This window comes from Panthera leo, chromosome F3 (assembly GCF_018350215.1).
Source record: "Panthera leo isolate Ple1 chromosome F3, P.leo_Ple1_pat1.1, whole genome shotgun sequence".
In the NCBI taxonomy this organism is placed as follows: Eukaryota; Metazoa; Chordata; class Mammalia; order Carnivora; family Felidae; genus Panthera; species Panthera leo.
In genome coordinates, this window is record NC_056696.1 from 33,252,165 (window position 1) to 33,278,533 (window position 26,369).

Here is a 26,369-nt window from a genome sequence, read left to right on the forward strand (position 1 = left end):
AACTTTTATTGTTTTAATTTATTTAAGTTTAATTTTTAAAAAACTTGTATTAAGATGCTATTCTAAACCAAAGTTCAGGAAGATGAGAAATTGTGTTTCATGTGGTAAAAATCTCTTCTTGCTTATTAATGTAACTTCACTATTACTTCAGAGATGTGAAATGGCCAGAGGAAGCTTTTTTCAAAGGCTTCACCTCAGAGGGAAAAGTATTCCTCCAAAAATGCTTATAGCATTATTCTGTTTTTATTTTATCTGAGTGCCAAAGAACAAACACACACACACATACATACACACACAGAGTATGTCCTCCCTTAAAGTATACTAAACTTATAAATTTTAAAATATGTTAATTTGAAATATAAGGTTCTGAAGTAAATGAACTTCAAATTAACTGCATTGAAAGCATTTCATATATTTTTTATAGAAATCTAATTAATTTGGAAAAAGCATTTGTATTTAGCACTATTTTGAATAAACAGCTCTCCATCTGACAAGGTTTTATAATACATTAGGAAAATATTTTGTGGACTAATTTTTACTGATGAAATTAACTCCCATAATTTTTACTGTATTAGAAGCTTTCAGCTGAATGTGTATAGTACTAAATGTTCCTATTATTTTAAAGTCTAGGGGTGCCTGGGTGGCTCAGTCGGTTAAGTATCCAACTTCAGCTCAGGTCGTGATGTCGCAGCTTGTGGGTTTGAGCCCCGCGTTGGGCTCTGTGCTGACAGCTCAGAGCCTGGAGCCTGCCTCAGATTCTGTGTCTGTCTCTCTCTCTCTACTCCTCCTCTGCCCTCCTCTCTCTCTCTCAAAAATAAATAAACATTAAATTTTTTTAAATAAAATAAAATCTAAATACGTAGAAAAAATTAAAAATATGCAGTAAGAAGATGTACTATTAGTAAAGAGAATCACTTTCTGGAAATTCCAAGTAAGGGGAAAACTTTTAAGATACTTTTATCCTTCCTTAGAATGAACATATCTGGATAGCAAGATATCTTTAACATCAACACAATTAGATCTAGAAAGAGTAAATCTACTATATTTGTTAGAAGAAGCACCCTGGTAAATTTTAACACTGAAACAGAAGATTCCCATGGACTTGATTCACTAAAGGACTATTTCAAGCAACACAATGACTAGAGGCTAGCAATGACTTAAATGGGAAAAAAAATGCAGGTGCAATTTATAAAGGGCCTAAAAAGATTATCTAAATTCATTACAGAGCTTCATATAGTAAAAAACAAAGAGCGCTACAAATATTTCTATATTAGTTAGCAATAGGAACTAACCAGAGCTACCATAAGCCAGAGAAAATAAATGTATAATAAAAATACAAGGATGGGGTGCCTGGGAGGCTCAGTCAGTCAAAACTCTTGGTTTCGGCTCAGGACATGATCTCATGGCTTTGTGGGTTTGAGCCACACTTTGGGCTGTGGGCTGGCCGGGCAGAGCCTGCTTGGGATTCTCTCTCTGCCTCTCTCGGTGCCCCTCCCCTACTCGTGCTGTCCCTCCCTCTCAAAATAAATAAACTTAAAAAAAAAAAGAAAAGAAAAACAACAGGGATATATGTAATATGATCTTAGAAATAATTGAAAAACTAAGCCTTATAAAAGGCATTAACCAGGATCCCTCCAGGGACCCAAAAGTAGAAGTTTCTGCACCTCCTCTTTAAAACATTGAATCAACCAACCCACAGCAACAAGGGTAAGGTCTTGAAACAGAGACAAAACTGCTGGGCGTCCAGGCTTAGAAATTAGAAATAGTTGCCAGACGGGGCGCCTGGGTGGCTCAGTCGGTTAAGCGTCCGACTTCGGTTCAGGTCATGATCTCACGGTCAGTGAGTTCGAGCCCCGCGTCAGGCTCTGTGCTGACAGCTCAGAGCCTGGAGCCTGCTTCAGATTCTGTGTCTCCCTCTCTCTCTGACCCTCCCCCATTGATGCTCTGTCTCTCTCTGTCTCAAAAATAAATAAACATTAAAAAGAAATTAAAAAAAAAAAAAAAAAAAGAAATAGTTGCCAGAGAAGGGAGAAGTGCTTTAAACTAAGAAGCTGAAATAAAAAAGAGTTTAAGATAAAAACAAAAACAAAAACAAAACATACTACATGTCCACATTCCTAAAATTTACCTTGTCAATATTATCCTAATAAAAAATCTGGAACAGTCTGCCAGGCAGATTTGATTGCAATATAATTAAAATAATAAACAAGTATTACTAATATAGAGTCCCTGGTTTTAAATGCCATCTATATACAATAATAATTCCCAATTTCATATTTCTAGCCTGGACCTTTCCCCTAAGTAATCAGACTCATCCAGTGAACTATCAACGTGTTATTTTAAGTAGATATCTGAAAGTTGTCTCAATATGTCCATAAAATCCTTATTCCTGCCCTATTCCTTTTTTTTAAAAAAAATGTTTATTTATTTTTGAGAGACAGAGAGAGGGAGAGAGAGAGAGTGAGGGAGCATGAGTGGGGGAGGGGCAGAGAGGCGGGGAGAGAGCCCCAAGCAGGCTCCACACTGTCAGCACAGAGCCCGATGCGGGGCTTGAACTCACGAACCATGAGATCATGACCTGAGCCAAAATCAAGAGTTGGACACTTAAATGACTGAGCCACCCAGGCACCCCTGTCCTACTTTTTCTCATACTGTCCTCAGTGATCAACCAAAGCTCTAAGAATCTATCCTAGATTTCTCACTTTCTATTACCCCCACATTGAACCCAAAATTTGTTGATGCTCCTTCCAAAATATGTCTCATAACTCCCTACTTCTATCCCCAACACTACTCCTGTAATCGAGAAAACTATGATGTGCCACCTGGATTACAGTACCAGCATCTTCCTGTTAACACAACTTCCACTTTTGAAAAAAAACAGTCAAACATCACTCTTTGTATGGTTAGGTTCCCATTTCACCGTGCTTTTGGTTTTTAGGGAGTATGTTTCCAAATTTAATTTCCTTATAATTATGTAAAATAAGGTCTGTCAGAAAAGTTGCTTCCATCCTTCCCTTACAGATAACGAGTTTTAAAAGTTCTGGTTTGGGGCGCCTGGGTGGCGCAGTCGGTTAAGCGTCCGACTTCAGCCAGGTCACGATCTCGCGGTCCGTGAGTTCGAGCCCCGCGTCAGGCTCTGGGCCGATGGCTCGGAGCCTGGAGCCTGTTTCCGATTCTGTGTCTCCCTCTCTCTCTGCCCCTCCCCCGTTCATGCTCTGTCTCTCTCTGTCCCAAAAATAAATAAAAAACGTTGAAAAAAAAAAAAATTTATAAAAGTTCTGGTTTTCCCTTCCATTGTTTTTAAATATAAGCAAATACAAACATATTTCCCCTTTCTTAGATAAAAAATAATATAGTATGCAAAATTTTCTGCACCTTGCTTTTTTTTTTTTTTTTTTTTTTTACTTAATATATGCTGGACATCTCTCAACAGAAGAGTAAATATTAAGTACTGATCTATTGTATACACCCCCCTCCCATACACACATACACACACTCTTCCCCTAGGAATTAATTTTCTGGCAAATTACAGGGCTTCACCTATTTCACTAATTATCAAACCATAAGCAGTGACCAGCTCAGGGCTGACACTCAGCCACAGAGCTTCAGTATAGTCTTAGTTTCCTCATTGAGAATCTTCTCTGAGGCTGGCTGGTGCCTAAGCAAGGAGCCGCCACAGTCCTACCCCAGGTAAGGACTGACTGAAGGCCTCCTATCTGGCTCCTTGTGGAGCGCTGGGTAAAGGCCGGCCTAGCATCTTCCAGGCGCTATCCTCACATATGCCCACAGATGCCACAGAAGGAGACAGCCTTGGCACTGGCAGCCCAACAGACAAGTGCTCAATGTCCATTTGGTCTACTCAGGTTGTAGCTACACGTTGCCTGTTCACATGCTCCCGTGTTGCTCCTTATAGTGACCGGAGCCTCTGTACAACTGGCTCTGAAAGATCGAAGGACCACAGAGGAGCGGGTGGTAATGGAAGTCACCACAGGCACTGTCCTAGTGCCATACAGCAAGCACTCCAGTAACAGCATGGAGATCAAGGAAGCCTCGTGACTTAAGACTGGGAAGATGCCCTGGATAGAGAACCCCTTTTTAATACTCTGCTGGGTTTCACCAACTCACTGAATGTCCAGCTAACACCAGCATAATCAATTTTATTGACTTTACCAATAAAAATGAGAGTTAACCTTACCTATTGTTTGTTCAGTGAACGGCACTGTTATATAAATAAAAATAGCACAGAGAGTCAGGATTCAAACCTAGAGTCGAGGGTTCACCACTTTTTTCCCCTTCTCTTTCCTCTATCCTGAAGGATTATGTCTAACCTTATTAAATATGAAATTCCAATCAATTATCTGTTTGCATTTGATGTTACTAGAGATAGTGAATATATAAAAACACCTGTCAGTATGGCAGGTTAGGAAACATCTTCATGTAATTGTTCAGTTGAGCAGAGGCTGATAAAGGATTCTGTACCATAAACAGTATCATCACTACTTGAGAAAGACTCTAGTTATTGTCACTACAAGTCAACTAGTGACTGCAAATTGAAGGGAAAAATAACTGGACGAGTTTGAAATAGCTCCCAATGTCAAATCATGGTTCGGAAAAGCCCATCATTTAGCTGGCAGTAGCAGCAAACAAAAGATCACAGCAACAACTTCTAAAAATAATGAAATGATTTTGAAATCACTACAATAATTTGATAGTTTTTCCTACAACTTATACCCTTTGGTAACTAGTTTTATAATAAATCAATTTTAATTTAGCTAGATAACAAATAAATATATTCAAATTATTTACTCTTGATTCATATATTAGTTTATATTTTCATACCAGTTAAGTACTTTCATATCACCTGAGTCCATATAATGCCCTCACAAATGTACAGCACCCTGAGTTATTTATAGCATAATACAAAACAAAAACATGCACAAATCACATCCAGGCCTTTTATTAAAAACATAAGCACAGAATGAAAAGAGCTCCTTTGACCAGTGAGAGTCAAGTCAGAATTTTGAAGCAGAAACAGAAAATGCCAGAGAATGTGGTAGAAAAGAAGTCGTTTTAAGAAATTATTAAGAACAATCTTATCCATAGGAAAAATGAGAAACAGACTAAATATCAGCAACGAAAAATTGCTAAATATATATGGTACACCATGTAATAATATGTTGTGTAATTTGTCTATGTGATGTTGTAGAAGCATACACGTTGGCAAAAAAGCTATATTTTTTAGTGGAGCAAAAACAGATTACAACACTATGTAAGAAAACCATTTTGATTTAAAAACATATATGCAAATAAAAATGTCTATGAAAGGATACAAAAATAGAAGCAATTGTATTCCCATGATGAGAATATGAGTAATTATTCTTTTTGTCATCTGTAATTTCTGGCTTTCCTATAATGAAGATGTATTATACACATTAAAAACAGCAATAAAGAATTTATTTAGGTGTAAAACTTACATAAAAAGACAGATTTTCTCACAAGACATTATCCAAGGTATTGCAGTGGCGAGCTTCAGGGCGTTAGCTCTGAGGGCAGATGACTTGGACCTGAACCCTGGCTCTCTCATACACCTGCTATGTAACCCTTCACAAGCTACTTACCCCTATGGTACTTCAGTGTCCTGTTTGGAAAATATGGACACCAAAAAAACCTGTGTCTTAGGGTAACTGTGAAGATTAAAAGAATTAATTTATGTTAAAGTGCCTACAGTAGCGTCTACTATATAATCATTCATTACATTACAGCTAATGTTATTTATGGAACAGTAATTAACCTGTTATCAATGTAGTAAGTATATAGATTTTCAAACTTCAAAAATATTTTAATCCATCATCTTAAAAACGCTATTCATTATGAAATTTTTTAAAAGATTATAAAAGTTTATAAATATTTTCCTCTAGATTGCTGGTACTTAATTAAATTTATACTTACAGGCATTTCCCAAGTTACCACTGACCAAAATCCCTTAATATGTTTTTCCCTTAACTACTAAAACAAGGCACAATGAGTAAAAGATTGTGTAAACTGTAAAAGGCAAAAGACTTCATAACTATCTAGACCTTAAATAACTAGGATTAGTTTTAGTTGATGGTATTGTTGAATACCTCAAAGACTTAAATATAACCAAAATTTCTAAGAAAACATTAATCTTTATGAGTACACATCAAGCAAAAGCAAAGAGATATATGCCAAGGCATCAAAAAACCTCTCACTACCAAAGGTAATTTTTGACTCATTCATCAGAGATTTTAAAGTAATTTTTTTCTCATAGGCAGGAAATCTCAAAATGAGAGCCCCACACCAAGACTGCTTAGATGAAAGATTTTTCAGAATTTTAAAATTAAAGTACAGGGGTGCCTGGGTGGCTCAGTCAGATAAGCGTCTGACTTCGGTTCAGGTCATGATCTCCTGGTTCTTAAGTTTGCGCCCAGTGTTGGGCTCTGTGCTGACAGCTCGGAGCCTGGAGCCTGCTTCAGATTCTGTGTCTCCCACTCTGTCTGTCCCTCCCCCGCTCACGCTCTGTCTCTCTCTCTTAAAAATAAAATAAACATTAAATAAATAATAAAATTAAAATAGAACCTCAATTTCATTTTTTCAAAAGCTGTTAATTAGGTTGTTACTTACCTCTTTGACACAGCTCAGTAATTATTCAAGAAGAATGAAGCAGGAAGAGTACCTACATGCCATGATGCAGAACTTGTGTCACTGTATCTCTAATTTAACCTTCACCGTCTCCCCCCATTGGCCAATGAAAGTTTACCTCCATTCAGGCCTCTTTTCCTTTTGCTTCTCAAAACTCAAACTGTGATTCACATCTGTCCAAACATGGGGCAGACAGGGTATGTTCTTCTGATACTATCAGGTAAACAACTTAGTTCATGCTTTCATGGTCATAACTGTCTCCTTTTTTTCCCTTTCTTAACTCTTATTCTACCTTGTGTTATGGCAGAAACTGGAAAGGAAAAGTATTTGAGTGATATCACCCCAAACTGAGGTTCAGTTTCAAGGCAAACTCCTTTAAAAAAAAAAGTGTTAAAATTTCAGGAGTGTTTTGAAAACATTTAGAGAATATGTAAAAATAAACTTAGTACAAACAATTAAGTCTGTATCATATACCACATGCAGAGTGGGAAACATGGAAGAAAAAAGTTGAAAAGAAGTACAGAGAAATTTATCAATTTCTAATGATCATCTTCACAATAAAGCTTTTAATAAGAAACCAACAGCATCAATACATTCTTCAGTTCCGGTATTCATTTGTAAGTATTTATATTCTCTTTCTCAGTGATAATTTTTTTTACTGAGCAGTACAGAATCAGTATCACTTATAAAAAAATGTGAAAGAAGGATATATGAGGAATTAGCATCATAAATAAGCAATTATGGGGAGCCCGGGTGGCTTAGTCGGTTGAGTGTCCGACTTCAGCTCAGGTCATGATCTCCCAGCTTGTGAGTTTGAGCCCCATATCGGGATCTCTGCTGTCAGCACAGAGCCTGTTTCAGATCCTCTGTCCATCTTTCTCACTGCCCCTTGCCTGCTCATTCTCTCTTTCTCTCAAAAAATAAGTAAATAAACTTAAAAATAAGGCATTTCCCAAGTTAAATAATTATGATTTCATGTTTTAACACTCTGATTACATTTTCCTTTCCAATTTTTTAAGACAACAGTGTTAATTTAGAAACTTCTAACAGGAAAGAATCTGCCTACTGGTCCACAAACTACAGATTAATTTAAAACAATCATCTAAGATATAAATTCACCCCAAAAAATTAGTTAATGGATTTAATCAGATTATGTTAGGCAAGAGGGGATAGTAGGAAAGGGGCAGAAGACTCAGTCCCTAGTCTTAAGAAGTTGAGAAACTAATGAAGATTTTAATTTTATTCAGCCTATTCTGTTAATTGATATTTCTTGACTTCCTTTCATTTACTGTCTACTTTACTCCTTCTTCCCAAGAAAAGAGGAACATTATATCTTCAATGAGTTCATGATAAAACCATTTATGTAAGTTCAAAAACACACAAAAGTATTCTGTGAGCAGCTTGTGTGTTTGTAAAGCATTAAAACAAAGAGTGGAAGGATATATGCCAAATTTATAATAACGCTTCCCTCTGGGAAGGGGGAAGGGGACAAGATAAGGAAACATTTAACTATCTAACAGGTTAAACTTTTGAAGGAACATGTATTCATTTATTACTATATACACTGTTTTAAGTTGCAGCCATAAAAAATTCTGGGAAAAAAAAATACTAAAGTATGAATGGTGGTTGATTCTGAGTTGAACATGAGTGAATGCCATTAACTTCTGTGTATTTACTGTCGATGTTCCTACCAGTCCATCACAAGGTAAGGTGTAGCTTTTTGTTGGTTGACTAGTTTATGCCTACTACAGCCCATATTTACAACACTGAACTATACTTGAGTATCATACTGATGGTGGTATCCTTAATTACTGCTGAGACTGATACAAAGACTTAAAATATTAGATGGGGCTTCTTAAATCTCCTATAATATACTTTAAAGCAAACGTCTACAGTTAAGATTTTTTTTTAATGTTTATTTATTTATTTTGAGAGAAAGAGATAGAGCACGAGCATGGGAGGGGCAGAGAGAGAGGGGGACAGAGATTCCCAAGCAGGCTCTGCATGGGGCTCAAAGGGGGCTTGAACCCACAAACTGTGAGATCATGACCTGAGCTGAAATCAAGAGTTGGATGTACCCCAATGTTTATAGCAGCACTTTCAACAATAGCCAAATTATGGAAAGAGCCTAAATGTCCATCAACTGATGAATGGATAAAGAAATTGTGCCTTATATACATAATGGAATACTACTTGGCAATGAGAAAGAATGAAATATGGCCTTTTGTACCAACGTGGATGGAACTGGAGAGTGTGATGCTAAGTGAAATAAGTCATACAGAGAAAGGCAGATACCATATGTTTTCACTCTCATGTGGATCCTGAGAAACTTAACAGAAGACTATGGGGGAGGGGAAGGAAAAAAAAGAAGAGAGGGAGGGAGGCAAACCATAAGAGACTCTTAAAAACTGAGAATAAACTGAGGGTTGATGGGAGGTGAGAGGGAGGGGAAAGTGGGTGATGGGCACTGAGAATGGCACCTGTTGGGATGAGCACTGGGAGTTGTATGGAAACCAATCTGACAACAAATTTCATATTAAAAAAAAAAAAAGAGTTGGATGCTCAACTGACTGAGCCACCCAGGCGCTCCTACAGTTAAGATTTCTGCCAAGACATGAAAGCTTTTGCTCTTATCTCAAGGTGACAGGGTGCTAGTTCTAGGTTCCTGTATCCTACATGGAATACTTCCCATGGGAACCAACTCCTAAAATCTTTCCTCTTATCTAAGCGAATTCTAACAAGAGTCCACCATGGAAAAGTTCTGTAGTATCTGAACCCCTGCTGGCCTTCTTAGAGTAAGGCTAAAGGTAAAGCGACAAGTCACTTATTTCCCACCCCCCCCTCCCAATCTTTCCGTACTGGGTTTTGAGGATAAGAACTTTGCACATAAACTCTAGGCCCTTACTGCTCTGTACAGCTTGCAGAAGGTCTGCCCAAGTATTTTGTTAAATACAACAGGCATAGTAAGTGCTTCATTTCTGGGTCCAAGACCAAAACCCTGGATCCTTCCCAGTTGTATGGTTCTTTTCCTAGAAGCAACGTCTTCACAAAATTCTCTGAGAACAATGAGACATCATTTCTTTGGAGAAAAAAATAGTTTCTTTATCCTGGTACTAGGTAGGAGAGTACCTGACATGGTATATTATACTGGTCAAACACCTGGGCACGGGAATCAAATGAAGGTGTATTTGCACCCCAACTGTTAAAGTAGCTGTAAACCGTAAACTTGGGCATCCTAATGGACCTCTCTAAGCTACTGTTTTTCTAAAACTGGGATACTAGTTAAATAATCAGACAAATAAATAAAATGAGGGGCACCTGGGTGGCTCAGTCAGTTAAGCATCTGACTTCAGCCCAGGTCATGATCTCATAGTTCATGAGTTCGAGCCCCACATCAGGTGCATCAGGCTCTCTGCTGTCAGTGTAGAGAGCTCTGTCTCTCTTTCTCTTTCTGCCCCTCCCCCCCAAAATACACATTAAAAAATTAAAAAAAAAAATTTTTTATGTTTTTATTTATTTTTGAGACAGAGAGAGACAGAGCATGAGCAGGGGAGGGGCAGAGAGAGAGGGAGACACAGAAGCAGAAGCAGGCTCCAGGCTCTGAGCTGTCAGCACAGAGCCCGACGCATGGCTCGAACTCCGACTGTGAGATCATGACCTGAGCCGAAGTCGGACGCTCAACCGACTGAGACATCCAGGCGCCCCTAAAAAAATTGTTTAATATTAATAAAATGAAAAAATTCTGTGAGGATAAAATGAAATGTTTCACACAAAGACTTTAGCAGTGTCTGAAGGACAGTAAAAATAAATGTAACAATAGCCACATTTAATCAACATCCCTCTGGCTTGTGGGCTCCTTCGTCCTAAGGCCTATGCACTGTACTGTCCTCCCGAACTCCATCCCGCTCTAAAGCAGTGATGGTTGTCCTTAGGCGGTAGACCTGATAGCATGTTAGGCACAGTTTTTAGAAGTAGCTTCAAGTTTCTATTAAACCTCCTTAAGGACAGTATCTCACATGCCGGAGGACAAATAGAATTGCACCTCCCTCATTAGGGATAGTTTCCTATGAGATCTGCTTCATTGGTAAGCTTGAATGTACAGCGAATACAGATACTCCAGTCAGTTTAAACCGCCCACTGCTGCCCTCAGGTAATAAGATTATTATCAGTCCATTTGTGACTCTATGTCATGCTCCCTAACTGTACTTGAGACTGACTTCCTATAGACTTTGCTAACAGAAACCTGTAGATAAAAGTGTCAAGTCTACATAAATGCAAGACTGTTATTAGCATTATTCCTCTACTTAGCAGACATAACTCAACCCCTAGCAAGGGACACAGCCTGTATTTAATTTATAGTGCATCTCTTATCTATTTACTTGGTTACTGAACAGTCCTTTTTAAAAAATCTATTTTTAGTTGAAGTATAGTTGATGCATAATTTTATATTGTTTCAAGTGTACAATATAGTGATTGAGCAATTATATTCACTACGAAATGTTTACCACCGTAAGTGTGGTTACCATGTGTCACCACACAGAGTTATTACAATATTTATTGACTATATTCCCTATGCTGTACTTTTCATCCCTGTGACTTATTTATAACTGGAAATCTGTGCTTCTTAATCCCCTTCATCTATTTCATCCATCCCCCTACCCACCTCCCCTCCGATAACCACTAGTTTGTTCTTTATATGTATGAGTCTATTTCTCTTTTTTGTTATTGTCATTTTTTGTCTGAATAATTCTTTTTAAAAGCATTGACCTGTCGGGGCGCCTGGGTAGCTCAGCTGGTTGATGGTCTGACTTCAGCTCAGGTCATGATCTCACAGTTCGTGGGTCTGAACCCCACGTCAGGCTCTGTGCTGACAGCTCAGAGCCTGGAGTCTGCTTCAAATTGTGTGTGTGTGTGTGTCTCTCTCTGTCCATTCCCCGCTTGTGCACTCTCTCCCTCTCTCTCAAAAATAAATAAACATATAAAAAATTTTTAATTAAAAAAAATAAAAGCATTAACCTATTCTCTGGTTACAGATGCTTACAGCTTCAGTTTTGCCATTAGCGAATTTTATGATCTTAGTAAAATCACATGTCTCTGGGTTTCAGTTTTGTAATCAATCAAGGATATCTTTAATGACTACCATTTAATTTCTATCATTCTTGCTAGCTACTACCAGACAAGTATCTCAGACAAAGAAAAAGAAAAAGAAATGTGAAGGATCAATATAGATTCACCATGGAAAACACAGAAACTTCAACAATTTATTTTAAGACGCGAAATCCTGAGAAACGTAACAGAAGACCATGGGGGAGAGGAAGGAAAAAAAAAAAGAGAGGGAGAGAGCCAAACCATAAGAGACTCTTAAGAAACTGAGAATAAACTGAGGGTTGATGGGGAGTGGGAAGGAGGGGAGGGTGGGTGATGGGCATTGAGGAGGGCACCTGTTGGGAGGAGCACTGGATGTTGTATAGAAACCAATTTGACAATAAATTTCATATTAAAAGAAAAAGATTGGAAATGTACAAACACAGGTGCTCAGGGCCCTGTGTATGGTTGTACAGTCTGTGCACTGCAAAAAGTTACCTAATGGACGGGGGTGCTGAAATACAGCTTGTATTGGGTTTGCCAAATCTTATAATTGGAGGAAGGGATGCCTTTTTCTTCTTCAATAGGTGCTATCTGATCATGATGTAGTCCCTACTCACAGATGATACCTTTTTCTAACTCCCCCACATAGCAGGCTGTACCTTTATCTAAACTGTACAAAGACATCTCATCGTAGGTCACAGGCAGCCTGCAAAAGTAGCCCTATAAAAGAATTCTATGCTACTGCAAATGTAAAAAGATCTCCAAAACACAAGGATGCAGAGGAAGTCTTTAAGATCAATTTCTCTTCAAATTGGCCATGTTTAAAGCTACACACACACAATTCTTCAGAGGAAAAATGAGCATAAATAAAAACTTGAAATCAAACAAAAAGTTCATCAAAGATCTAAGCAATCCATGTAATATATATAACTTTCACTGTTTCAAGACATTAAACATTTTTGTGACAAAGGCATCTGGAAATACAGACAGAATTTTTTTGTTCTTGCCTTCTTCACAAAGATATTGTGAAAATTAACAGAATAATATTTATAAAGCAGCTAAAATGGACTTAAAGTATAAATAATTTATTATTCTTAAGTATTAAATTATTTTAAAAGTAACATTTAAATAAGATGAACAAATTCAATATGTTTTAATGCCCCTAATTTTGAGATAACATCAAAATTAATAGCGTGAAACTTGTGAAGCAGCTGTAAGAAAAAGAATGACAGATGTATGTATATATATGGGTTATATACCCTAAGAAATAAGTGGTGCTAGAAATTATTTTACATAGCATTTTCAATGAACTCACCCAAAATAACAACATATGATTTTAGTCACAGAGCTATGCCATGATATAGAAATATAGGCTGGTAATCTCTATGGTGAACTAAGAATGAAAAACTATAAATAACAGACATTCTAATAATTTTACATTAAATTATCTTCATATAAAATCATCTTTAATAGGCTTCTCCTATCTAATATATAAATGGAAAGTACTAATTAGCATGAATGGGATTTCAGAGGTTGGTCTATCTTACCAACTCTTAAATAAGATATCCCCAACCTATTATTTAACTCTGAAACCTTTTAAGGATAAAACAGGATTATCAGAAAATGCCTTAAATTTTAAGAACACAGTAAAAATAAAATTAAAATTATAAACAAAGGAAACGATATTATTTTTTCCTGGAAAAATGTCTTACAGATATCATTCCCTATTGTAGTTGAAAAAAATGGAAGATTAATATGGCCACCTAGAGGAGAAAACATAACAAATACACCATCACATTCTTACTTTTTCTAGAATATCAGTTTATGTTTTAAAGGACTCAGCTGAAGAGGTTAATCATGTATGAAAGAGACTGTAGTCGGATACTGCAGTAGCAGGGATGACCTAACAGAAGCTAAAACAACATTCATTTTGCAGTGGACCTGATAAGTATAGTTTTTGTAACTTACCATGTGGCCTTAGGTTAAAAATTACTAAAATCTCTTCTCGCTTTTGTAAAATGGGGATAATCTATCTACCACAACTATTTGCAGTGAAGATTAATAGTATGGTGTATACAGAGACTAAGAGTGTCAGGTACACAGGCGCTCAATATGGTAGTCCTGAAGTATCTGCTCAGAAAATTCTGCACTGTTTTCTCCTAGTCCTACCCAGGCCCCCCTTGACCCTCTCTAATCTTACACATACTTCCAGTACTGGCTGTTCCAAAGCTTCTCTATGAGAAGTCGTCAGTGTTGAGAAATGGACTAATGGTTTCTTACCAGCACTAATGAGGTAATAGTATGTTATGTAAAAAATGTACATTTAAGAATATGTTTCCTCCTACCCTGGAATTCCTTTTAGTTACCTCAACCTACACATCAGTTAATTTTGATCCATAGAAACTTCCAGAATAATATGCAGAATGAAAGATCAGAGCAATAAAGGAAAGCATCCATCCCTCAAATCCCACCAAGAGTACTATACTCAGCAGTCCTCTTCGGTGAGCAGCCATGAAGTGAGCAGTACTTCTGCTGAGTCAGCTACGCAGAGGAACCACCACCTGGTGGAGACTCAAAGGTGTATCTGAACCAAATCCCTCTCCTTCCCAAATATATGCCAGAGGAGGGTTTCCATTGTTGGGCTGGAGGGAGAAGGGGAACACTGGTTATAATCCCCTTCAACTACCTCTCTTCCTCAATTCCACAAGTTGAAAAGGAGAGAGTAGGTGTAAGAGAGTGCAGGCAGCAAACGTATACTTTCTGACCAGTTATTCTCTCCTTAACAAGATTCAATCTAACTTAACTATTCTAAGCAACTAAAACTTTAATTGAATGTTACTGATCACTTGCTATTGGATAAAGGAGGTTGCATGAATTCTTATCCTCCCCAGTCTATGTACAGCATTCAAAACTCTCCAGACAACATTCTCCTGATTCTCCATTTTATTGCCTTTACTTTCCCTTCTCTATTTAAGTGACATCCTTAATTCTGCTAATGAAAGAAAATGATTCCCTGATCTTTTCTCTCCATATATTCTCCCTCAACAATTAAATCCATTCCCATGGTTTCTATTTTCTTAGTATGTATCATCTGAAAACATCTCTCTCTCCCTAACCTCATTCCTGATTTCAAGCTCCATGGTCATTTCCAACGGCTTAAATACCCTTGTTTCATTATATATGTTATATGTAACGTATATAATTACACATATATTATGTATATACATATAAAACAACTTTTATGTCCCACCTCTAACTATTAAGGACTTCATCATTCTCCTAGTCACAATGCTGGCAACCAGTGTCATATTTGTTCCAAATATATTCAGCTCCTAAATCTGATCAATTCTACCTCTATGTCTCTCCTATCCTCTTGTATTTCTATGACCTCTACTGTAATTCAGATTTTTACCATTTTCCACATAGACTACTCCAAAGACCTCCATAATTGGTGTCTTTTTCTAGTCTTCCTGTTGCTAATCTAAGGCACATTCCATTTCACGGGTTCTTTGATGAAAAACTTTCAGTGAGTTCTCACTGGCTAACAAATAGTAACTTTAGGCTGGGAAGCACTCCAGGCTATAGATTTCACCTTTCTTTCCATATTGTTTCCTACTCCTATCTATCTATCTATCTATCTATCTATCTATCTATCTATCTATCCATTTATCCATCCGTCCATCCATCCATCCATCCATCAATCCATGTTGGAGCCAAGTGGACTTTACTCCATACTTTGGGGTTTATGAAGTTCCCCCTATCTAAAATACCTCATCTTTTCACCAACTTTACACCCATTCTTCAAAGTTAAACCCAAATGCCATTTATCTAAAGAACTCTCACACCTTCCCAACAGATATTTTACTCCATTCCTTAAAACTTTCTGGAATTTTATATGCACTTCTGCATCTTTGTGTGTGGGCATGTTCAGAATTTACTATCACTTAAAATTGCTTTTACCTAAGATCTTGAGCTCTGAAATCTCCCATACCAGTAAAATTTACCTTTCTTCCCCTACTCCACTGATTCTACCTTGGGCTCAAAGCAATTTTTGACTTTTTAATAAGTAATAATCTATAATACAAAGCTATTCCCCTAATCTATTGCTTTCTTACTTTATCACTTGGTCATCTCTCCATCCTAAATCCCCACGACAGCATTTTAACAATAAGGGTACCCATCTCCACTGGGATATTCCAGGCACTTCAGATTCAGCATGATGGAAACTAAATTACCTCCTTCCACACAAACTTACTTCTCTAATACTCTCTAAACTAACTTTAAAAATCTTGATTCTTCACTCACTGCACACATTCAATCATTCAAGATTTATTGAGATCATCCTTAAATCTATGAACTTTGTCCCCAAACTCATTGCCAATAAAGATCTCATCACTATCTATTTATTGTTTGTTTGTTTATTTTTGAGAGAGAGACACACACACAGTGTGAGCAGGGAGGGGCAGAGAGAGAGGGAGACACAGAATCCAAAGCAGGTTCAGGCTCTGAGCTGTCAGCACAGAGCCTGACGGGGGGCTCGAACTCATGGACCATAAGATCATGACCTAAGCCAAAGTCAGACACTTAACCCACTGAGCCACTCAGGTGCCCCTCATCACTATTTACTTAACTAGTCCTTTCTACCTCAGTAGTCCGACCTCCAATTTGTTTTGTTACAATAATTAAATAATCTTTCTTAAATACATTGATCTAAAAGTGCCACACCGTTCAGCTTAAAAATCTCCCTGGACTCTAGATTTCCTATAAAACAATAAACTCCCAAGCATGGCATGCGATCGTATTATCTGCCCATTCTCCAAACACAGATTAAGTTAAAGACACTAAAATACACTGTCTTCTGCTTTCATGCAATCACAATTCCATGGTTTTGGAAACAGTTCTTACACAAGTCTAGGTCATCTATTCTGCGAAGTTACATTAGATTTCCCCATATCCCCACCTCCCATCTATAGCACCTTCTTCATTAAAGTAATAGACCTCTTATCACACTATATTACACATATGGCCAATGATCTTCCTCCTCTAGTCTGTGGGCTCTTTGAAACAAGCATATTTTATTCATCTTTATGTCCATGGTATCTAGTATGGCACACAAAAAGTTTTCAACAAATGTTTCTGAAATAAATAAATCTAAATTTGGAATGTCTAAAATCAATCCACCCTGGGTATTTTATCAACTAATTTAGAGTAGAAATGGTAGAAAAGTGAGATGGCTCCTAAATATATGGATAAAATGAAATGTGAAGGTGACTCCAGGACCTTTGTGCCAGTTCTAGAGGTTAGGGCAAGAACAGAAGAGCCACTGAGGTTATGCCCTCTCTTCTCACTGCTTTTCCCCCAGACTATAGAGCCATTTGAGGCTAACAGGACTATAGGACAGAAGCAATCAAGACAGCAGAGAACTGTAGGGAGTGAGGGGGTAGAAGCAGTGAGGAGGAAAAAATAAAAATCCTAAACTGAAGCTGCAGAAAGGTAAGTGTTCAGGGTCATAGACGACAGATGCAGGGCTCCTTCATGACTGCTCACCCTCATCCCCACTACTGTTTTCACTGCCCTCAGCTACAATGACCATTTATTGGTCACTTACCCACAGAGGCCAGAACTGTGCCAAGAAGTACCACACATACCATTTAATGTTCATGACAACCCTATCAGAAAGGTATAATCCACAGTTTAGAGACAATGGAACAAACCTAAAAACAATTAACTATACTGCCCCAAGTCTGTAGCTAGTATGTTAAGTCACAGAATGTGAACAAGGATCAGGTTCAAATCCCATTCTCTTTCGGTTCTACTATGCATGTGATTGGGTATAAGGGTGTACATATGTTAGGGACTGGCTTTACTGCTTTGCATTACTCAGTTATCTTTGTAAGCACGTGTTGTTGTTGTTTTTTTTAAGATAATTTATTTATTTTGAGAGAGAGAGAGAGAGAGAACGGGGGCAGGGCAGAGTGAGTGAGTGAGTGAGAGAGAGAGAGAGAGAGAGAGAGAGAATCCAAAGCAGGATCGGTACTGTCACCACAGAGCCCAATGTGGGCTCAATCTCACACACCATGAGATCATGACCAGGGCCGAAATCAAGAACTGGATGCTTAACTGACTGAGCCACCCAGGCGCCCCATGTAATCACATGTTTTATTTTCTCTAGTACTAGGAAAGGTATTTTTGAGGGTAGAATCTAATATTTTAATTTCTTTCCTAGCATCTCATAATGAGTTTTCTGTATAGTAATCACTCAGCATTTGATTGATTTCTTACTATAAATTGTATACTAGTAGAAATAAAAAGAAGGCACATCAATCATCAATTAGCATTAAGCCAATGTTACTTTTTTTTTTTTTAATTTTTTTCAACGTTTTTTATTTATTTTTGGGACAGAGAGAGACAGAGCATGAACGGGGGAGGGGCAGAGAGAGAGGGAGACACAGAATCGGAAACAGGCTCCAGGCTCCGAGCCATCAGCCCAGAGCCCGACGCGGGGCTCGAACTCACGGACCGCAAGATCGTGACCTGGCTGAAGTCAGACGCTTAACCGACTGTGCCACCCAGGCGCCCCCCAATGTTACTTTTTTTAAAGATGCTTTAGGTCCTTTGACAACTCTATGCGCTGGGGTAAGACTTTAATCAGAATAATAGGCTCTTAAACACAAAGCACAGCTATAAAATTAAAGATAGTTTGTGTCTGATATAATAATAAAAATGCTGTCTAAGCTATATTGTTCTTTTCCTCATATCTGGGTATAAAGATAAAATTACTAGGAGTAGTCATACATTGTATGAAGCATGTGAGCAACCCACCTAAAATGTGAAAATAAACATGCTTCAATTAATGGCAAGACCTCTTTTATTTCCCTTATAGAAAGATGTAAAAGCGTGTTAGAGTGGACGTGTATGTCCTACATAGGTTGAATTTTAAGTCAATGCCAGTACATGAGACAAAAATCAATTAGAGATAAAATAATCCTCGAAAATCCCTTAAGCTGCCCTTAAGCAAAGTATAGCACAGTACCAGCTCTCAATAAATCCATCTCAGACACTTTTTCCCCCTGCACAGAACAGATCACCGCTTCTGCTGTGTGCCACGAGCATCTGGCTCCTGTTTAGGTGCCATACTCAATGAAAGAGCATGATTTACACTCCAGGATCATGTCCAGCACTAGGAGATCCTTAGACTCCATCAGTTCCTCTAACAGGTATCTGGGGACTGATTCCACGTGACACAAAGCAGATTCGCATCTTCTACCTCACGCTTGCATTGGGAAAAGAGAGACAGAATTACTACGGTCTTTAAATTACTTGGCGTTTTGCTTTTAGGTGTTGTGGGTTTTGGCTTCGGTCCAGAGATCTGGATTTCAATAGATTACGTTCACGGAAACGTGACTCTGTGAGCCATCTCTTGTTTATCGTGCAGCCACAGACGCCTAGAATTTTAGGCACAAATAATCCAATACCACAGTGTATGATCCAAAAAAAATAAATAAATAAAAGACGCAACCTATCTTACCTTCATCTATCGATGCCTCACTACTGTAGCCGTCATACTCCGCAGACAGAGGACTGTACTTCTGTCTTGTTTCCCAAGCGTAGTTCTTTTGTCTCGAATCTGCCAACGGAAGTCTGGAATTGTGTGTTCTGGACAAGGCCTCATGGTATTTACCCAGCGCTTCGTCTTCACTTTCAGAGGATGAACCGTGCTCATCTTTGTCCATGTAGGAATTATCTATTTGGAGTGACAGGGAGAGCAAATCAAAATTTTAATACCATAAAGTATTATGAATTTGATATATGCACACACACACACATATATGCACAGATGTTATGTCACATATATCCATATACACACGAATATACATATACATACACAATCTGAATCTTCAGCTTTAGAGAAGTATAACATTTTCACTTAAGAACCCGAAGCTTTAGGTTTCCATGTTTTTAATAGAAAAAGATCAATATGTATATTCTAATTATATAATAATGTTGCAGGGATTTTCCAACCAGGTTACAGATAAAGGAAATAACAGAGCCTGCCACCTGACACAACTTTTTTAAAGGGTCAGTTGCACACAAAGAAACTCAGAAGTACTGCTGGTACATATGGGCCTGATTCAAAGAATTCATGTCACAAGAGACACTCTGGTTATCATGTTGGTCCAAGTTTTCAAAAATGATAATCCTTAGCGCCAGAAGTACAACTGAGAAATGGGCAGATGTATACTATTGGTAGTATTCTCATTGGTACAACGCTCCTAAACAGCAGTTTGGCAATACATATCCAACTTTTAAATCTGCATAGTCTTTGATTCATTTCTAGGAATTTACCAATTCTATTTCTAAGAACTCTAAGAAAATAACAGGTGAGCAGAGATATGTATTTCAGACAATTCGCTGCACTGTGTTTAACAGCAACAGAAAACAAAAATAAAACATAATCTAAAAGTCCATCCCTGGGCCTTGGTTAAGTACATTATGATAAATCCATACAATGATATACTATGCAGCCACTACAGATTAGGAGGTGAACTTACAAGTACTCACAGGGAAGAATAAATACAACATCACGTTAAGAAAAAAGAGGTTATAAGACAGAAGGCATACCTATGTCTTATTTAAAACATACACACACACGCACACACTTCTACATGTAATACACACACACATGCAGTGTATGTTAATATGCACTTATAAAAATATGTGGAAGGATATACACTGATTTTCTGTGAAAGGTAGAATTACTAAGAAAATTTTACTGAAGTATATTCAAATGCAAATTTCAGGCCACACAAAATTTATATTATTCCTTAAAAAACCAGTTATTACCATTTTTTTAAAGTAAAAATTTTGAAACTGTACTATGTTGGGGTCCATTTAAACTAAGATGCAACCCTCTTAGAATTATAAAACATCTCTGGAAAGACAAAGATTCCACAGCAGGTAGAATTTATTAGGTCAGTCTAGATATTTTTCTCTTTATACTCTGCTCAGATCATCTGTAGTAGAGGAATCAAGGTTTGACATTCAAGTGGGGAGACACAGACTAAGTGATTTAAAATATGATAGAGAAATGGTATGTTTAGAGTCAGAAGTAAGGGAGCTGTGATGTCACTAGTCCAAGTCTTCCTTTTCAGTCAAGAGAAAACCATGAATGGGTAAAACTATAAGCACTGTCCTGTTCTGCACTGTCCAAAATGTCATCACTAGCCACTAGCCACATGCAGCTATTTAACATAATACAGTTTAAACCCGGTTTCCCAGTGCCACCAGACACGTTTCAAGTGCTCAGTAGCCACGTGTGGCTAGTGGTTACTACACGGACTACATGGAACTTTTCCATCATTACAGAAAACGCTATTAGATGGTGCTGAGGTGGTGGCTGATCTGGTCCAGAACCTGGGAATTCTGACTCCCAGTTCAGAGCTTTTAGCACTTTGTGGGATTGTGGGATACCATGGTGGTGGTGCTCTGAGGCTGCAGTGCTCTGAGGAGGGTCACCAGAAATTCTGCAGTCACACTTCACCTATTACAAAACATTACCTAAAGTAACCTCGTATTCAGAAACAGAGAAGGAAACTCTTCCTTCTCTTTCTATACCCTACAAGCTCTATGAAAGAACCTAAAATGCAGGTACTAGTAATTTTGATATTACTATCAGTGTTAACTAATAATATTACAGTTCAGCTATATGAAGAGGTAATCTATGGGTCAAAAGATTCTCAAATGATTTTTAGAACATAGTATGTTTAAGTTTAGGGGTGCCTGGGTGGCTCAGTTGATTAAGTGTCCGACTCTTGATTTCAGCTCAGGTCATGGTCCCCAGGTTGTGGGATCAAGCCCTGCACTGGGCTCTGTATTGAACATGGAACCTGCTTTAGAAAAGATTCTCTCTCTCTCTATCACTCTGACTCTCTCTCTCTCTCTCCCTCTGCCCCTCTCCCCCACTCGTAGTCTCTTTCTCTCTCTCAAAATAGAAAAAAAGAAAAAGAAGAACACAATATGATTAAGTTTAGTACTGACTATAATCTAGAATACCTGAGAGATACTTGGGTGTATTAGGTACCAGCATGCTTCTGAATGAAAACAAATCAAAACAAAATTAACTCTGTACTGTTACTTGTGTAGCATTTATTACTAGTGTCTATTCTGTTATTTTCTGAATAAAATATGTAAACTATTCTATTTTACTTCTTTGCTTATTTCTGCTACTGTAAGTAAGAAGGCTAACAAAACGAAACAAAGGCTACCCAAAACTACTGAATTTGACAATCAAAAATCTGCTAGAAGAGTAGACTCCAAAATGGACGTATTTCCAAAAACCGGCTTCCCTTTCTAACTAGTCTAGCCATCCTGGATCGGCCTCTATTATATCAGTTAAGGACCATTAATATAATCGATAAACAGCAGATCCCGATTGTGTCTGATGTCCTGTAGCAGAACCGAACGTCTTCCTCACGGCTCCTGCCACTCAGATTTTTGTTATTTTATGAGAATCTAAATTTATTTTTTTAAACGTCAGATACATATTTTTAAAATAAAAGCCAATGTACTTTTGGTCAGCAATAAATGGAAATGACGAAGGGATTTTACCAGAAGCAATTACCAGCAGGTGCAGAGCAATTCTGTACCCAAACCAAGTCACCATCAGCTCCTTGTTTTGAAAACTGTCACAAATACTGTGGCTGAAAATATAAATGCTTAGCTGGAATCTTAATTCTACATAGAGAACTCATGAAAAATAATAGATTATTCACATATACTCATTATAAACACAGAAGTCATATACAATTCTTAATATGTGGCTAAATGAATGGACCTATTCTGAAGTCTGTTATGCAATAAAATAAACTCTACTGCTCTAAAGGAAAAATATAAGATACTTGATATCCCTCCATCACTCAAGATTCTTATTGGGAATGACTCGAAGAGCAACACAGTATAAAGGTCTTAGGGGTTAATTACAAAAATATAAAATGTTAAAATTCATTAAATAAGTTCCAGCTCAGTAAAGAATGCACACTACTTAAGAAAACTATGGAGTTTCAGGTTGTATAATAAAGAAACATTAAGAAAACTTAGGGCCACTGAAGAAGTGGCCAAATAATCAAGGGACCAGGACAATACTTAACTTAGCAGTGTACAAAGAACATGAATGCTTTCAAAATAAATGATCGCCCAAAAAAAAAAAAAAAAAAAAAAAGGATGACCTTAAAAGTGTCTCCCAGTAAGAGGATTCAGGAAAATCTTTTTTCTTTTAAGTATATTCATTTCTTTTGAGAGAGAGAGAGACAAGCAGAGAGAGAGAGAGAGAGAGAGAGAGAGAGAGGCAGAGAGAGGGAGAGAGAGATAATTCCAAGCAGGCTCACACTGTCAGTGTGGAGCCTGATGCAGGGCTTGAACTCATGAACTGTGAGGTCATGACCTAGGCCAAAATCAAGAGTCAGGCGCTTAAATGACTGAGCCACCCAGCTGCCCCCAGGAAAATCTTCAATTAGATCTATAGACATGTAGTGGAAAGTTTCGAAATTTGGATGATGTTTTCTTAATTTAAAAAAAAATCAAGAGAAAATTTTATCACTCAAACCCACATTAGGAGGAGACCTCACCTTTTCTTGGTATTATCTTAGAATATTTTTCATCTTTACTCTTTGCTGTTCCTTTGTTGGCAGAAATGGCTTCATTTTGCTTTGTTTTTATGTCTCCTTTCACTTTGTAACATGTTGTTGGATTTATTTGTTCTTTGTGTTTTCCATGTAACTTATCTTCGGAATTTGCTGATGGTGCTGGATATATGTCTTCTTTCATGATGGGTTTCTGTATCGTATGTCTGTTGCTTGCCGAAATATCTTTTGGAGAACACTCATTTCCTGACCACTCATTCCCTTTGGATCCTTTACTTTTAATACGTTTTTCAGTCTTCTTTAAATGATTTTCTTTCATTTCTTGATCTCTTACCTCCTTTAAATCATTCTTACCATCATCAGGAATTCCTAATCCATTTTTTTTATATCTGTCAGTACTTTCAAGTTCTTGACAAGCAGGTATAGCCCTTGCATTCTGTTTGATAATTGATACCCCTCCATCACTCAGGTGCCCTTTCAAAGAAGAATCACCACCAGCATTGTTACTTTCTTGGTATTTGGACAGAGTCTGTTGCCTATCATTAACACGTTTAAAAATTCTTTCTTCGTTTATCCCTTGCTCTTGCTTTTGTGAAACTGAAGTATTGTCACAACTGATCTGATTTGCTCTGTGCTCTAAACTAGACTGTGTTTTCTGACAATTATTGTCTTTGGAGACTTGTGGTGACGTGGCAGTTGCTGGCTTAGCAGTATCTACAGCTTCTGCTACTGCAGAGCTTTCTTCTTCTGGGCGGAAGCCACTGATCATACTGGTTACCTGCTCAGCCACTGAGTCAGTGAAAGCATAGCTGACTTCTCCAACAGCAGCAGTCAAATCTTCTACAGCATTACTGATTGTGTCCACCAGAGAAGACACTGAGGGCAGATTCTGCTGGAAATTTTTGAAAAATGCCATTTTCTAATTCTTTATTCCTAACAGATGCAATAATGGACTTTTCTCTTCCCGAAGTATCAACCACTTTGGAATGTGAATTTAAAATTTACTTAAATGTTGTTACTCATGAGCTCAATATTATTATTTTGCATTGTAGCGTTTAATCTTTCTGTAAATGCATTATGCATTGAAAGAAATATGTTGAAGCAAAGACTCTTCCAAAAAAAAAAAATCAAACCACTTGTCTTAAATGTAATGAAATTTTTTCCCACTCCATAGCTATCATAACAGCAGCAAGACAATAATTTCCCCTCAAACACTATCGGTTTTTATTCTATACCTGCAAGAAGAAGTATAAAAAGGATTTTTATTATGGACTTTTAGTTTATTTATTAATAGTCTATGCAGGGGAACTACCCTATATTATTAACAAACTAGCAATATCATTTCAAACTAACAAATATATTATAGGGAAAATACCTACACAATTTGCACAGAGGTTACAATAGAGGAGAGAGCAGAGGGTGAACATCTGCTGAATGGCTACCAGATGCAAGGCATTGTGATTTACAAGTTTATCTCCCCTGATCCCACAATAATGCTAGGAGGTAAATATTATTATTCTTATTTAATAAGTAAAAAAAAAGAAGGTTCAGAAAAATTAAGAAGGTCCCCCAAACCTTTCCAAGGGATCCTCAAGGTAAAAACTACTTTTATAACAATAAAGGGATATTTAACTTTATCACTTTCATTTGCTCACAAATGAACACTGGAGTTTTCCAGAGGCTACATGCCAGATTGACTACAGAAGCAGACATGAGAATAGCAGCTGTTTCTTCTATGCCAGTCATTTAAAGAGATTTGCAAAAAAATATAAAACAATGGCACTCTTCTCACCATTTGGGGGTGGGGGAGTAGAAAATATATAGGTTTTTAAGTTAAAAAATGTTACTTATGTTTAAAATGTATGTAGTAGCCTTACTGATTTTTTAAACAAATAAACTGATAAGAATATTTTTAAATTTTCTCAGTTTTACCTTCTAATATGGTACATATTAATAGATATAACTCACATAAACAAAAGCTGTTTATGAGTGTTTAAGAGGGTTAAGGGGTCATTAGACCCCTCCCTCAAAAAACAAAAACAAAAACAAACAAACAGAAAAACAGAAATGCTGAACCAGGGAATTCTTGGAGGCTGCCCAAAGGGCTATCTCTAAACCAGTTCATTTTATACACATGATCCAAAAGCAAGGTTGAAGTATGAGAAACACTAAACTTAAATCAAAATCACATAAAGTACTATAGTTTCCCAATGCAAAAGTCACAGATTTAATTCCATAACCAATAGGCTGTATAAACAATGATGCTACCGCTTTTTAAGTTACCAGAAGAGAAAAACATCTCTCCGACACAGTACATAGACAAGAAAGGCAAGGTTTTTCTGCTAATGCTCTGCAACACTGTTCTAAATTAACACCTTGCTTTTATAATTCGCAGCTTGCTTCTGCTATCATTTAAATAAGCCAGTCTCTGGAAACAGCAAATAAAGAACTCTTACAATAATATTAAAAAAAAAATTAACACCAGGGAACACTTTGCATGAAAGAAAGAACAAGATTACAGGCCTCTGCTAACACCTAGCAGAAGTAAGTGATATAACGTGATATAATGCCTATAGTACCAAGGGAGGGAGAGGAACCCTAATTTTTATAACCAGACTTTATCTATACACTAAGCTGACAGGCAAAACCGCTTTCTCCAAACAATAAAATTATCCACCAGCTGAGAATTCAACAGCAGATAAAGAAAAAAGGGTGAATTCTTTCAAAAGTCTTCTGAGGACATAGAGAAAAAGCCTCTCGAGAGAGTTATTTGGACAGTACGATTCAAGCTACGATTTAAGCAAAAAGATACTCCTTCTTAAAGCATATCTACTCATAGTAGAGGCTCAAGAGCATGCCTTACATATGAAAAATAAAAAGGTCATTTTCTGATAGTATGCAGTTCATCTTTAAGCAATATGCTAGCAATTCATGAACAACAGAAAGATAAGGGAACATAATTTACTTAACAAATGTTTTCCT

General features: G+C 37.3%; 1 protein-coding gene across 4 annotated transcripts in view; it reads right to left on the minus strand.

Moving 5' to 3' along the window:
• The window catches only part of SYT14 (synaptotagmin 14), a 220,733-nt gene that overhangs the window by 126,635 nt on the left and 67,729 nt on the right, over window positions 1–26,369 (minus strand). For 2 of the 4 annotated variants that reach the window (XM_042925886.1, XM_042925884.1), the window contains exons 1-2: window positions 23,373–24,195; window positions 19,277–19,492 (exon numbers count right to left, since the gene is read on the minus strand). In XM_042925886.1, coding sequence (XP_042781820.1) covers window positions 19,277–19,492; window positions 23,373–24,156 — 1,000 coding nt within the window. In that variant the 5' untranslated portion in view covers window positions 24,157–24,195. Of the gene's footprint in view, window positions 1–19,276; window positions 19,493–23,372; window positions 24,196–26,369 lie in introns of those variants that run through there. The other 2 variants (XM_042925887.1, XM_042925888.1) reach the window with 1 other exon arrangement.